Raw genomic sequence first — 14604 nt, 5'->3', positions numbered from 1 at the left:
AACGCGGGCGTCCAGCGAGCCTGCAGTCTGATGGCAGCGCAGGCGTCTCTACTAGGAAGCAGAGTCGGGACTTAAATGGAGTTTGGGCTGCTGACAGGTATTAATACGAGACAGAGACTCCAACCCGATCTGTGTGTCTAATGAAGGCCCGCGGGATAGGGGGTGACCTGGCCCCCCGAGATGTCTTGTTTTCTTACTTATGGCATAAGCCTGGCAGAGATGTCGCAAGCTTTGGTGGGCTCTGGCAATGAGTAGCAGGAGAGTAGATTATCGGGGAATGAAGGGCCTAGAGGTTCAAGTCAAGAGCATGCATTTGATCCTCTCAGTTCCAAAGATCAGCAGATGAAGCCATCGACAGCCTAAAGACAAGACAGCCCAACATCTCACTTCCAAGATAGCAGGTGACCATTTAACAGATGCTTGCATAGTAGGGTTGTTACGATATCAGAATTTCAGCAGTCAATGACCTGCCAAAACAAATGGAATTCAACGATTCTTGATTCTAGTTTCAATACCACAGCAAACAGTAAAATTGCATAAAGCACACTAGCTATTAAAACTTTTTTTTTTTAAACTCCTAACCTTTTGTTTTGTTCCCAATGAGCATTTTTTTGAAGTTCAGTTGCACGATCTTACTTACTATGATGAGGGCTTGGCTCATGAATATTAATGAGCGTATGTGAACGTTAACAACATTAGCAGCATGAACAAATAAAATCATGTCTGAATATTGAATACATTCATGAACCAAACCTTTGACAAACTATCAGAAATCACTTTAATATGCTGATTTGGTGCTCAAGAAAGATTTTATATTATTATTACTAAAGTTGAAAACAGCTGAGCTGCTAAAGTTTCTTGTGGAAACTGATCGATTTTTTTTAGGGAAGTTCAAAAGAACACCGTTTATGTCAATCAGAAATCTTTTGCTACATTATATGTCTTTACTGTGACTTTTTATCAATATAATGCATCCTTGCGGAGTAAAAGTATTAATTTCGAGAAAAACCTTTGAACGGTAGTAAACAGTACGATATTGTACAACAGCCACATTTTCTTGCTACGTTAAAATAATGAGAAAAACAGAATTACTAGATTCAGGTAGAAATATTTTGAGAATAAAGTCAAAATAACAAGAATTGAGATGATGCTTCCAATACTACACAAAAAGGTGGTATTGTTACTTAACAAATAAATAGTTTTGATTTGACACAGAAATACTAGTACTCCCTAATCTATAGCAAATATAAACTATAAAGCAAATAATCCTTTTTTAGGGTTTAAAGCTACATCCTTAGGGTTACCTGCCCACATCTTTACTGTACTTAAAAAAAAAAATACAGTAATTTAACATATTCAAACTGACGCTCAAATAATATTATTTGACTATTTGTGCTTGACTGCACAGTGCACACACACTAACACATGTGCATTATACCATCTGAGTTCAGCATGTCTGTAAACATAGTCCAGAGAGCCGGATGTCTCTGGAGGTGACGCATGGGTAGACAGAATGTCGGCTCTAATGGCCAGATCAAAGGGAACTCCTGCCACTAGTTTTACATGGACATCCTGCAGTGACATGAAATAGCCTCAGCCATGCAGTGAAATGAAATGTGAATCTGAGTCTCAATACCTTATCTAAGGGCAGGGAGAGATAGTATATGTATATACAGGTCTGGTCAGCAGTTCAACATCTCAAAGTGTCTCCGCAAATAAAGCTTGGCTATAAAAGATGAATTCTATATTCATGCACCAAGTTGTCTGGCAACGGTAAACAGCCTACACTCTGCTTAGCGTCGAGCCAACATCATCTCTGGACCGTGGTTAAATCAATATAACATATGGTTCTTAGTATAGCTTACTGCTCTAAAGGTTTTGAGACTTTCTCCATTAAAAAAAGTCACTCTATAGGCAAAGAACCACAAACTCTCAACAATACTACCAACAATTATTTCTAGAGCAATTTATTTTAATTTCCTATTTCCAAAACATTTTATATTGTTTTGTTTTTTTAAATTACAGCTGGATTCTGTATATTTGGAAATCCAGAGGCGAAAGCACCTTCAGATTTTTTTGTCAAGTTGATTTCAAATTCAAGTTAAAATCACAAATTGTGTCAAGTTAAAAGTAATATAATCAAAATAATAATAATAATAATAATAATAATAATAATAATAATACATATGTAAAAAATAAAAATTACATGTAAAAAAAATTAATTAAAATAATAATAATAAATAGGCTAGAGCCTACACTACCGTTCAAAAAGTTTGGGGTCAAAAATATTTTTTAATAATTTTGAAATAAGTCTCTTATGCTCACCAAGGCTGCATTTAATTGATCAAAAATGCTGCAAAAACAGTAATATTGTGAAATATTATTACAATGTAAAATGTTTTATATTTGAATATTTTTTTAAAATGTATCCTGTGATGCAAAGCTGCATTTTCAGCATCATTACTCCAGTCTTCAGTGTCACATGATCCTTCAGAAATCATTCTAATACGGTGATTTGCTGCTCAAGAACCATTTCTTATTTTTATCATTATTGAAAATAGCTGTGCTGAAATAGAGATACATTTTCATCAGGATTATTTGATGAATATAACGTTTTAAAGAACAATGTTTATTTTGAAAACAGCATGAAAACACTGTCTCTTCTGATTCCTAATTTTATCAAGATTCATACTAGCACAGATTTGTGCATATGCATTATCACAAACAAAAAAACATCCGTATATTGATAACAAACTTTAGGATAACTTTTATCCTGTGTGTCCTCCTCTATAGGCTCTGATACAAATCAACACAAGTCTGTAATGATGAGCTGTATAGGAATGTCAGCTGACACACATGCCAAAGCCACTGTTTCCTCTCAACTGCTGTGCTCAGTACTTCATATCATTCATGCCAACCCAAGGCAGAGCCACAAACACTGATAAATAAGAGACATGGCACCCCACAAGCTGGGCCATATTGGTAGGGGTCAATAAGGAATGATTTTCCGGGCCCCAGTGTATTCTTTATTATAGTGTTCTATTCTAAGATTCTAAAAAAAATAGATTGCAACCTGTTTTTCACTGTTTAGGTACATGCAAAAGCTGTGTCGAAGCAGCAAAAAAATACTGTGGAAGAAGCTGAAGCTCCAGAGATCTGATTTCAAATCTTATTTCAGTAAGCTATATCAGTGCACTTTTCTCCAGACCATGCTAACAAAGCTAAATGCAAAATTAAGTGTAAGTGCATACATGTAGGATACATGAACATCATCTTTAAGAGGAAAACTATCCGACAGACAGTTGAACAGTGTTCAGAGAGACTGTTACTGTGACCTCTTCGGAGCAATCAGTGCCTTGGTGAATAATAATCACTAGTTCTGTGGAAATAGTTCTGAGCTAATTATTTATATGAAGCATGTCATTCAACTAGAGGTGTTTACTTACAACACTGAAGGCGTAAAATATTAGCATATTTGACTGCCTTACAGAGAGCACTTCTTTCAACCAATAAAGGCTCAGGAGGAGAACTTCTGTGTAAATGGCTTTTCCAGTAATAATATAATATATAATAGGTCATAGAAACAGAAATGTTAAAGAAAATACTAAACTGACACGACAAAAAATGATACTTAGAAAGTGTTCTGAAGGCAAAAAGAAAAGTAGTATCATGACAGGTATAGCTCACATTTAGGACCAACATAATATCTGGAAATGCTTTTATGCTTCATAAAAGCACAAAGCAACCAGATTATATTAAGATCAAACTTTAATGCCAAGTTATTCAAGACTAATAAATTCAAGAGTAGCCTACTTTCAACCAGCTAACTTACTAAAAGCTGTTGCCAGTATAAGACAACCATCACAATTGCCAATTTTGTTTACCTTTCTCAGCAAGAATAAAAGGTTTTTCTTGTGTCCTAGGTCCTTCGGCTAGTGTTCGTTTAAATCCACGCTGAAACTTTTGCTGGTCTGGGAGAAAGTCCAGGCTCCGGGCAGCTGTCGCTTACGCACGGGTGTCTTGATGAAACCTGAGAAACGCCTCAGGTAGGATCATCACTTCGCCTTATACTTGTGACACTCTGCCAACTTCTCCCAACTGTCACACTCCTGGGGGATAAAAACTGGATTAAGACCAACCTAATGGTAGATTTTAAACATGATTATGGATAATAAAGTCACGTTCACTAGGTATACCTTAACACGCTGACAGGAGTGAAGAAGTGAAATTAAATAAGGCAGTTCTTGCGTTGTCATATAGATGGATGCACGAAATCATCTAGATAATTTTAATAAAACGAATTAACCACGGTTTAGAAATAAATTAAACAGCAGTAGCCTATAGAATGTATTACTTCACAGGCAATCTGTCAACTGATTGCAACAACACCATGACCTGACACGATGTAGATTTTCTCGTTGCCCATGAGCACGCTGAGGAAGATGTCCGGTTTGGAAATGAACCCGTTTTAAAAGGTAACCAAGTGCTTTCTGGGAGCACGTTAATTTATGACCTCCCTGAAGTGCTACAACAACCAATACTGGCCTCTCTTATGTCTAGTAGTGTTTTGTTCATCAAAAAGTCCGTGTTTTCAACAAGTCGTTAACAAACTGATGACTTTGAAGCATTTCATTGGTGAATGTCCTAACTTCCTTGACTGAAGGAGTTGCAGTTTTGAGTCTGAACACCCTTGGAGGAACTGTTTTCATTATGAACGAAATTAATGAATCAGCCATCTGATTTACTTGAGACACTCTTTTAGCAGTCTCATAAATGAATTATTAGATTCAAATTTTAATAAAAGATTATATTTTGGTCGTGATCGGTTGAGTGAGTGATCCAATGACTCACATAGCACACAAAAAGCCACCGAAAGAATCAGCAAATGAATTTTGGTCAACAGATTCAAAGGATTTTGGTCAACAACAGGATTTTGATCAACACCGAATGAATTATTGTGGTCAACAGATTCAAATTATTTTGGTCAACAGATTCAAAGGATTCGACTCACTGTCAATGAGATGAATCAAAAATGTTCACATTTGAGAAACAGATGTCATGAATGCTGACCATATACTGATGTGAAGGGAATGTAATGTGTTAATACAAATATGTGGGCTATAATTGAGTGTAGCCTCAGTTCAGTTCTGTTCTGTTCACTTGTCTTGTGCTAAGGGGTTCTTGGTGAAAGCGATTCAACTCCACTGGAAATACAAAGCACATTTTCATATGTTTCGCAATGTTCTATGAAGAACTGCATTAAATCATGTTTTTGGAATATCTGAAGATGAAAACAGGAAATTAAATGAATAGACTACATTCATGGATATGAGGACATCCTCTGTTCTCTCTCTTCATTTAGTTTTGTGTGTATATTTCCAGAGGATTTCTGGAAGAAGTTAAATCCCATGCATGAATTTGCCGATACAAAAAGGCTTTGTTGAGTATAGACTACATCATATACAACAATGGTGTATTCAGAGTTGTTATTCACAATGAAAACTCAGTAATGGACTAGAGACACCAAGTAGTCTGACATGATGTATTGCTATTCAGCATTAATTTAATATTACTTGAGAGGTCAAACAGATGTCAGGTTTATCATATTGTGAATTTTGCCATGCCAAATTCAGTAAGGCCCTCATAACATCATCTTCTTACCCAAGCACGCTAGAAAGCATATTGGGTGACCATCAATATAATATTATCAATATAAATGATTAATATTTTCAAAAAATAGCAATGTTATAATTGTATAAGTGGCAATGCATCTAAAGGAAACTAAAATAGTTATTTAAAAGTGTATATTGAGATATGACCTATGGATATGACTAACAGACTTGAGCTTGAACTCCATTCCCAGACAGAAGCTGTCAATCCATCTGTCTCAACACCTGTTATTTCATCTCATAATAGCCTACTGGCAGCACAACGGCTCAACCTACTGGTCATTTGTAGTAATGCACAAGAACACTAGATTTGAGCATCAAGGCCAAATTGTTCAAAATTTTTAATCTGGATCAAAATGATCTAGATTTGGAAATCCCATGTTTTGCTCTCCAGGATCATGTAATCCATCTTACTTTTGTGCTGGTTTTTCAAAGCAAAATATTGATCACCCTGATCCAAATACACACTTTATTCAGATTACCTAATCCGGATTACTAATGCTCCAAAGGGGTTACATTTCACAATTGTAAGGTGTTAGCTATGTTAAGAAGAACAGGAACAGGTAGAAGAATCAGAACTATCAGACCCCTACGGAAGCACTTAAGGGACATGGTGATGGAAAAAAAGATAATATTTTAATGCTTTGGGATCTCTCACAAAGTTTTGCGTTCTCCAAGAAATGTTGTGTTCATTCGCGAAGAACTCAAAAGTTTTGAGAGTGACCACAAAGTTTCTTAGGGGATGCAAAACATTTGCAAGAGAACACAAAAGCATTAAAATTCAGTTTTGTTTGATACTGACAGCTGTTTGGGGGATTGTTTTATGGTGGTGTGGTGGATTTTTAATAGATAAAATAGTAAACTGTATATTAAACTAACCATGTTTCTAACATCTAACCTTATTTCTCTTTTTAGGCCTAACATGATAACACTTTGAAACACAATGTACTAAAACATTCTGTCCTGTGTTTTTGAATGTTGTATGTTGTGTTGCCATACCCATTTTAGTTTGGTCGTGTGAGTGTATAAATAACAAATAATGGGAAATGAAACTAGACAGATGACTAAATTTGAACCTTGTGATTAACAATGAAGTAATCATTAAAACAAAGTTTGCTTCACCTAGTAACAGAAGGGTTTGCATATGAAGAACCAATCAAATTCATATAATTTTGCCATACCTCCCTATTCTATAAAAACTGTTGTATTCGTGTTAGCTGGTGGGATTCTCAATGGAATTTGTCTGAGATCCTCCGGCCTTGCTTCTTCTTGGGGGAAATTCTCTGAGAACTGCTCGAGAGATCCTCCGGCCGTGATTAAAGCATTTGGTCATTTGCTGATGTTTGTTTGTCGACTATTCCTGCGCAGGAAGTAAGCTAGTTAGGGAAGCAAGTTAGTTAGGTAGACTATATCATGCTGATGATATGTTATGCCCTAAATTAATACATGATTAACTAACTGTATTTTTCTATGTACATTTCTGAAATGCACTTTCTGTAAAGCTGCTTTGAAACAATATGTATTGTGAAAACCGCTATACAAATAAATTTGAATTGAATATATATATACGACGTCGATTGGAGACGACCCAGGTAGACTTAGAGTAGGAAGGGAACGTCGATTGGAGACGACCCAGATAGTTAGGTTAAGGGAAAAATCTACCAAGTGGCAAAATCTTCACTGTACTGAAAGGCTTAACAGGTATAATGTCTACTTCTAATTTCATTACTTTGACAGTTAAACTAATCAAGAGCATTATAAAAATAGAAATGTATGCATATATGACATGGTAAAAATGTTAATTGTATTTTTGACCTTTTAAAGTTTCAGTACATTTTTGTTGCTGAAATACCCTTCGGCTGGGATCAGGATAATCCCGATTTTTTTTGGATCAAAGGTATCCCAATCTTACTAAAAAGTAAAAAAAAAAAAAAAAAAAAAAACAACTGACGATCTGATCCAGATCAAAACCAAGATTGGATTTTGTGATCTTCGTTTGAACAACCCAAGATTTAACCCAATCTGTTCACTGAAATCCAATCAGATTAGGCTATACTTTAAACAACTGGCCCCAGAACATTCAAGGGCTGAAGAGATCGTTTTTGGTTTAGAGGTTATACTGAGATTATAATTTTCACAATTTAGTAGTAAAAACATAGGCTAGTCATTTATTTTGTGTTAACATAAATGACAATTACAGCTCTGGATGTAATTGAGCAACATTTGAAACTATCTACTTGCTGTCTTGATACACAGCCTACTTGATTTTATTTTCTAATATAATGTGTCTTTAAACTGTCTAGAAATAGATAAAGAAAACAGAGCTTGGTTCAATCATTAGGACCCCAATTTATTTTTAGGCTTGGACTTATGATGTCATTTTAATATTTTGAATTAGTTTTTATTTTTGTATTTTCTGTTTTCCATTTTAGGTAAAGTTTTAGTAGTTTTGTGTTTTTGTCACTTTTATAAAAAATGTCATATTTTTTTTTTCAGGTTTTTTTTTTTTTTTCAATTTGAGTTATTGTAGTGCATCAAGTTAAAGTAAATTAAAAGAGAAATTTGCAGCTTTCACTTTCAATTCTCAATAACTTTTCTCCAATTGGATCCTCAACAGCAAATCTGGATTATCAGCTTCTATAATTAGTTATGCTGCCCTCCTGTGGAGCACAGACAAAAATACAGAAATTGTAGATAAGAGATTTACTGTCAATGATGAGATTTGATTCAGAAGTCCAGATGTGTCATAGAAGATAATTTTATAGTAATTTTATTGATCGTTTCCATAGTTTTTTCTATTCTATTCTATTCTATTCTATTCTATTCTATTCTATTCTATTCTATTCTGTTGCTTATTTTGGTGAAGCCTTCTTTTACTATAACTTGAATATTCAAGGAAACTGTTGCTGCGGCAAGTTAAATCACTCATCACATAATGTACATGCAGTGCATCATCCAACATGGCTCTTTCAGACAACAGTTTATTGAGTTATATGACTCATGGAGTTATATAAAGTTCTAGACAGAGTGAAGAAACAGACATTGAAAACAATGCACATACTTACATCCTGGAAACACTTCTCTCCTCCTACCCTGTCAGTAAGAGTTCAAATAGGCTTAACAGCATGAAACCAGACACTCCCAACAGCCCTGCATCTCTCTGTCTGGAGAGGGACATCCCACAGAGGGAGACCTAGAGGGGATGAAATCACAGCAACAGAAGAGGGTCCCGTGTCACAGCCGGTGTGATCCATACATGCAAACAGATACCGGATGAGTAGGATACTCCACTCCTGCTGTGTTGTCTTATGCGATTCATGGCTTCTGGTATTAACACCAGATCTGAACTGACAGATGGAGCGTGGAAGGGGAATTTAGATTGAACATTTAATCTAGGAGGTGCAGGTTCAGACAGAAAGTTGATCAGTTGCAGGTCAGAAAGTGGTTACTGGATTTGAGTTTAATTCACTTCTCTATACCTTCTGTATACACTGTTTTTTTCTGTCTGGATGTTTATTTTGAACTTTCAGTGAAGTTATGGGCATCTGCAAACTTAAATAGTCAAAAATAGATATTCATTGATTTGTATTAAATGATTATTCTTCTGGTGAAATCAGGTTCTGCCTATTGTACAGGCAAGAATTTGTATTTCCTTCAGCCTGAGGCTTTTTCATTTCACTTACGGTGAGAAAGCAAAGGAGCCTTTACATTTGCCAAAAATAGAACTTTTTTCTGGGATTAAAAAACAAACAAGCCCAGCCCAGCTGAGAAAAAGTAACCTGAAAATAACGTAACACATTACTTTCTATAAAAAAGTAATTAAGTAACACAATTAGTTGCTTTTTTAGGGAGTTAAGCCATATTGTAATGTATTCCCTTTAAAAGTAACTTTCCCCCAACATATTTACACACACACACACACACACACACTGTATTATCCATAGTTTATTCCTTCCATCTGGAGCAGGAGGTTCAGGACTGAGTGAACAGGTGAATGATGCTTCTTCTCTTTTAAACTGTTGTTACTGGTGTCGGCTCCAGACGCCTGAATAACAGACATCAAGGGTTAAAAAAGCGAGAACGGCAAGCAGTTGCTGTTCATAACAAAACAAGTCATAAGGTATTTATCCTTAATAATTCCCTTGATCTTTTGAAACTCACAAAGACAGGGCTGTCCAGTGAAAGAACAAACAGGAGAAAATGGATTACAGTTACAGAAAATTGTTACAGTTGTTTTATAAATCATTATAGTTGGTGATTAAGTGAAATGTGTAATATTTATAACTCTCCCAGCGCAGATTAATATGCAGAGAGACAATTAAGACAAACATTTTTAAGTTGATTCCTCTGAAAAATTTAAAACTGTGGTATTCAAAACATTGCTGATTTTATACTGACCAATGGCAGACAGGGGTAAAACATACAAATGTAAATGAGACAAGTTTCCAGAAGTGTCCAAATCTATCCATGGTAATGCGTTCTCTGAAATTCCTCCATCATCTCCTCAATTGTGAGCCAAAAGCTATATGAAAATTGCAGGACCTGCCAGTTTCGTCAGAGACATAGACAAACAAGATCTTACTACCCTCTTCAAAATAAAGGTTACAAAATGAGGTTTTCGCATCAGTTTCATGGAAGATCCATTTTAGGTTTATATCACTCCATTATCAATTTTATCACTCACATGACATTACAGCAATAGTCAAGTAAATCAACATTTTTCCTTGTCCGAGAAGCCGTTTCACATGGATATATGTCACAATAAGGAAGAAAAGAATATTGCAACTTCTGTTTCAAAGTACTCTTTAAAATAACGTTTTGGGTAAAGAACATTAGAGTAATCTCAATAACCTTTTTCCACTATAAAGATCCTTTTGTGCAATAGAAAGGTTCTATGGATGTAAAAGGTTCTTCATTGAAACATATAGAGTCCAATAAAGAACCTCTATTTTTAGAGTGTAGAAAAGAGTGCCAAAATCTCTAGCTGGAAAGTTTGAGAGCATAATTATGAACTATAAACTGTTTACTGGTTCTCATCCATGTTAACATGCTAATACCATCATGCATCTGTCTCAGGGGTTTGGCTTGTGAACACTTGAGCTTTCCTGTCCTTGTTTGGATGATGATGATGATGGGATGGGACCAACCCTCTTGATGCAGTCGAGGAGCATTGAGGAGGGTATAAATCTTCTCAAAGTACATTCTCGTTCCTGTTTCCCATCTCACACCCTCCTGCTCTTCATCTTGGTGGAAGAATGGCTCCTAAAAAAGCTGAACCGAAGAAGGAGGCAGCAAAGCCAGCACCCCCTCCTGAACCAGAGAGACCCAAGGAGCCTCAGTTTGACCCAAAAAGCATCAAGGTACGTACACTTATGGCTTCGTCTGTATTGCAATTTTACTAACAGCTCAGGGTTAGAACATCATGAGAAACATTGGAAAAACCTGAAGTAACTTCTTCCCAAAAATCATAAGGAGGTAGACCTGAAAGATCATTAAGGACACAGAGCTTATTTCTTTCTTTCACACACACACACACACACACACACACACACACACACACACACACACACACACACACACACACACACAAAAATAACATTTAGTGACAGTTTTGATCTTGTGTTAGGGACTAAAACATTCCCACCTTGATGTCTTATTGAGTTAAAAACATTCAGATATTGATTGGTCTAACCTTGTTATATACATGATGTGCCCTAAACAATATCATGGCTAAAATCAATGAATAAGGTTAAAATGTTTCACACAAACGTCTCAGCTAAGTGCCGATGTGTGTGTGGTCTGATCAGAGACCACATATGCAACTTTAACTAACCTGATGGTCAGAGATGGGGTCTGACTCTGGAGAGTGGAAGCTTGTCTGAGGTCAGTATGAAAGAGCCTCCATGTGGTCATACGGCCTTCCACGCTGGTGTCTCCCATATTACAGCATAGCATTCCTGTTCTCTTGTCTCTCTGTCCAGTGGACAAAACGGATGGGGTTTCGCTGTAATTCCCTCTGGTCCCAGAGGTTTGTTATTCTTAGTCTACATGAGTGGGGGAACAGCTGACTTTTGTTGAATGGCCCCAGAAAGCTTTGTTTGAGAATTACAAACATCTGTATTTCCATTGTGATTGGCCATTGTTAACTGCATTTATAATACTGTTTGGGGGGAAAAAAATCCACTTTACCATTATTAATCACAATGCTAATCAATCAACTTCTTTATAAAAGTTCCCTAAAATCATTGTTTACCCTCCCTAGGTGGAGTTTACAGCTGACCAGATTGAAGGTAAATATTTGCTAAATGAAATATACCTAAATTGATTTTTCATATCTCTTCCTCATATACAGTAGCCTGGTTAAAACCAGACCATTCTCAGTAGTAACTGAGTTATGGTCTGGCAAAGCTCCTTTAATAACTCATTTCCAAAGGGGCGTCACCAACGGACGTCGCTCAAATGCCTCTGGGCGCAATTGGATAGACCTAAAACTCCTAAAACCAATCAGAGATCGTCATGTGTAATGCTGCGTCCCAATTCGCCTATGGTACACTCTATTTTTTTACAGTCGATGGTTACACTACGCCATATGTACTCTTTTTGTGAAGAAAATGTATTTACTTTTGAATGTGTAGCAAAAAAGTAGTCAAGCTTTGGGACATACTACTTCGTCATCTTTATCGGACGGATCTGTCGCGTGCATCCCGTCATGTAAACTGCCCTGTCAATCATCTTGTCACAGTTAAAATCCTCTATTAAATCTAATTTAATTTCCTACCGTTTCGGAGAGAAATGTAGTAGCACGTTCTTCTGCCAGTGGGTCTTTCATGGAGACTGTCCTCATGTGTTTGCAATTTGAATATAATAATGCATTTAAAAGTTGGTGTGCTTCACCAACGGACGTCGCTCAAATGCCTCTGGATAGGCTAGACCTAAAACCAATCAGAGCGATCGTCATGTGTAAAGCCCGCCTCAACGTTTCTGATTGGTGCCTTGATTTCTCGGCATGGGGAAATGGGCTTGAATGAGCTCTTTGCCAGACTTACTTGCAGAGCAAATCTAAATTTGCCGGAAGTTGTCTGGGTTTTCCCAGGCTACATATACAGTACAATTATTGTAATATCCTATCCACACAGAATTTAAAGAGGCCTTCATGCTATTCGACAGAACACCGACTGGTGAAATGAAGATCACTTACGCCCAGTGTGGTGATGTCATGAGGGCGTTGGGTCAGAATCCCACAAATGATGAGGTCATCAAAGTACTTGGCAAACCCAAACCTGAGGGTGAAAGAAATAAACTGTGCTTTGACCGTATAGGCTAAACATTGCACAATTAAAATGAATAATTTTTTTAATGTGTTTGCAATACCCATTTTCTCTAGAAATGAACACTAAACTGATAGACTTCGAGACTTTCCTGCCTATGTTCCAACACGTGTCCAAGTCCAAAGATCAGGGCACGTTTGAGGACTTTGTTGAGGGCCTGCGAGTCTTTGACAAGGAAGGAAATGGCACTGTAATGGGTGCTGAACTTCGCCATGTACTTGCAACGTTGGGTAAATACAAACCAATACAAAAAAGCTCCTATACTAACAAACCCAATGAATGCTTTGTTGATTTAGGAATAGTTTTATTGGAACATAAGCATCTTTTTAAAATCTGTGTTTGACTGTTTTTTACATATTTACCTTGAGATTAACACCAGAAACAAGCACCCACAGAGTGTCACATGTCTTGCCTTCAGGTGAGAAGATGACAGAATCAGAGGTAGAACAGCTAATGGCAGGACAGGAAGATGCAAACGGCTGTATCAACTATGAAGGTATGATCATTTTTTACATCTGAAAAGCTGCAAATTAGCTTACTATACTATACAGTATACTATACTCCCATTCAAAATTTTTTTTTAAAATACTTTCATTCAGCAAGGATGTATTGATCAAAAGTGACAATTTAAATAAAAAACTGAGAATTTTAAATTTAAATTGTAATAATATTTCACAATATAGCCATTTAATGATTTTTACTGATCAAATAAAAGCAGCCTTGATGAACATAATGAACATAAGAGACTTTTTTCACAAAAAAAAAAATAAAAATCTTACCCATATGTCTATGATCTTTGCTTTCCAGTGGGTAGATGATAATCTTGTCTTTTCATCCTTTTCTCCCACAGCATTTGTTAAACATATCATGGCTGGGTAAACAAATAAGGTCAGTGGTGGTTATTAATTTGAAATTCAATTATATGTGTTCATCCACATTTACTTTTGCAAAAGGAAATGAGAAATAATCTGATTGTCTTCTCACATTTCCCCCCGTAGGTACTGATGTGACCTTTGCAGTTCTCAACAGTCCTTCAGCCCAGCTCTCCTCTCTCTAATGCCCTTAACTAGTTTTCCTCTATGAGATTTTGTCTTTGATTTTTTTTTTGTGTGTGTGTGTTGCAGGCCAAATGAGAGCAAACTCTTTCCTAGGTTGCCATTTTACAACCAATGTATTTATTTCCAAATTTGTTGGTAACTGAAACTTCTTGTAACATTAGGCTACAGATCTTTTCACATGAAGTTATGTCATTGATTTTTGTGTCAGTGCTCACACTCACAAAGCCTAAAACTCACTAGCAGGTGGTATAAACAATAAACAAACATTAAAATTAAAATTAAAATTAAAATTGACATCACCCCAAACAGACTCTCACCAGCATCAGTGCGAATTGGTTTCTGGGAAAGCACATTTATTAGATCCTCTTGATTTGATTCTTGTTTCTTGATTTTTGGTAAAGCCATTTGGTAAATGCTTTTAAGGTGTGTATAAATGTGGCATCATTGATGTGATATGGATGAATTAAACCAAATTATACCATGGTCTATCCGCACACGTGCCAAGGGCACTAGACCAGAGTGGGGCCTAGACAAGCTGCGGAGCGCCTG

At 36.4% G+C, this 14604-nt stretch overlaps 2 protein-coding genes across 2 annotated transcripts in view; one reads left to right on the top strand and one right to left on the bottom strand.

Annotated features, from left to right (window-relative positions):
• The window catches only part of scn4ab (sodium channel, voltage-gated, type IV, alpha, b), a 50477-nt gene extending 46433 nt beyond the window's left edge, over positions 1-4044 (bottom strand). The window contains exon 1 of the mRNA XM_081369022.1: positions 3885-4044. The gene's annotated coding sequence lies outside the window, so the exon portion shown is untranslated. The remainder of the gene's footprint in view (positions 1-3884) is intronic.
• Positions 4045-10823: 6779 nt separating this feature from the next.
• myl4 (myosin, light chain 4, alkali; atrial, embryonic) lies at positions 10824-13876 on the top strand (the record flags this gene model as incomplete). The annotated part of the gene is given in 7 exon segments (XM_081369171.1): positions 10824-10922; positions 10925-11029; positions 11932-11959; positions 12806-12955; positions 13054-13227; positions 13416-13493; positions 13848-13876. Coding segments are annotated over 7 exon segments (663 nt in total).
• Positions 13877-14604: the final 728 nt, after the last annotated feature.

Source organism: Scardinius erythrophthalmus (assembly GCF_964197995.2).
Source record: "Scardinius erythrophthalmus genome assembly, chromosome: 1".
Classification (NCBI taxonomy): Eukaryota; Metazoa; Chordata; class Actinopteri; order Cypriniformes; family Leuciscidae; genus Scardinius; species Scardinius erythrophthalmus.
This window is presented reverse-complemented; position numbering and strand designations above follow the sequence as displayed.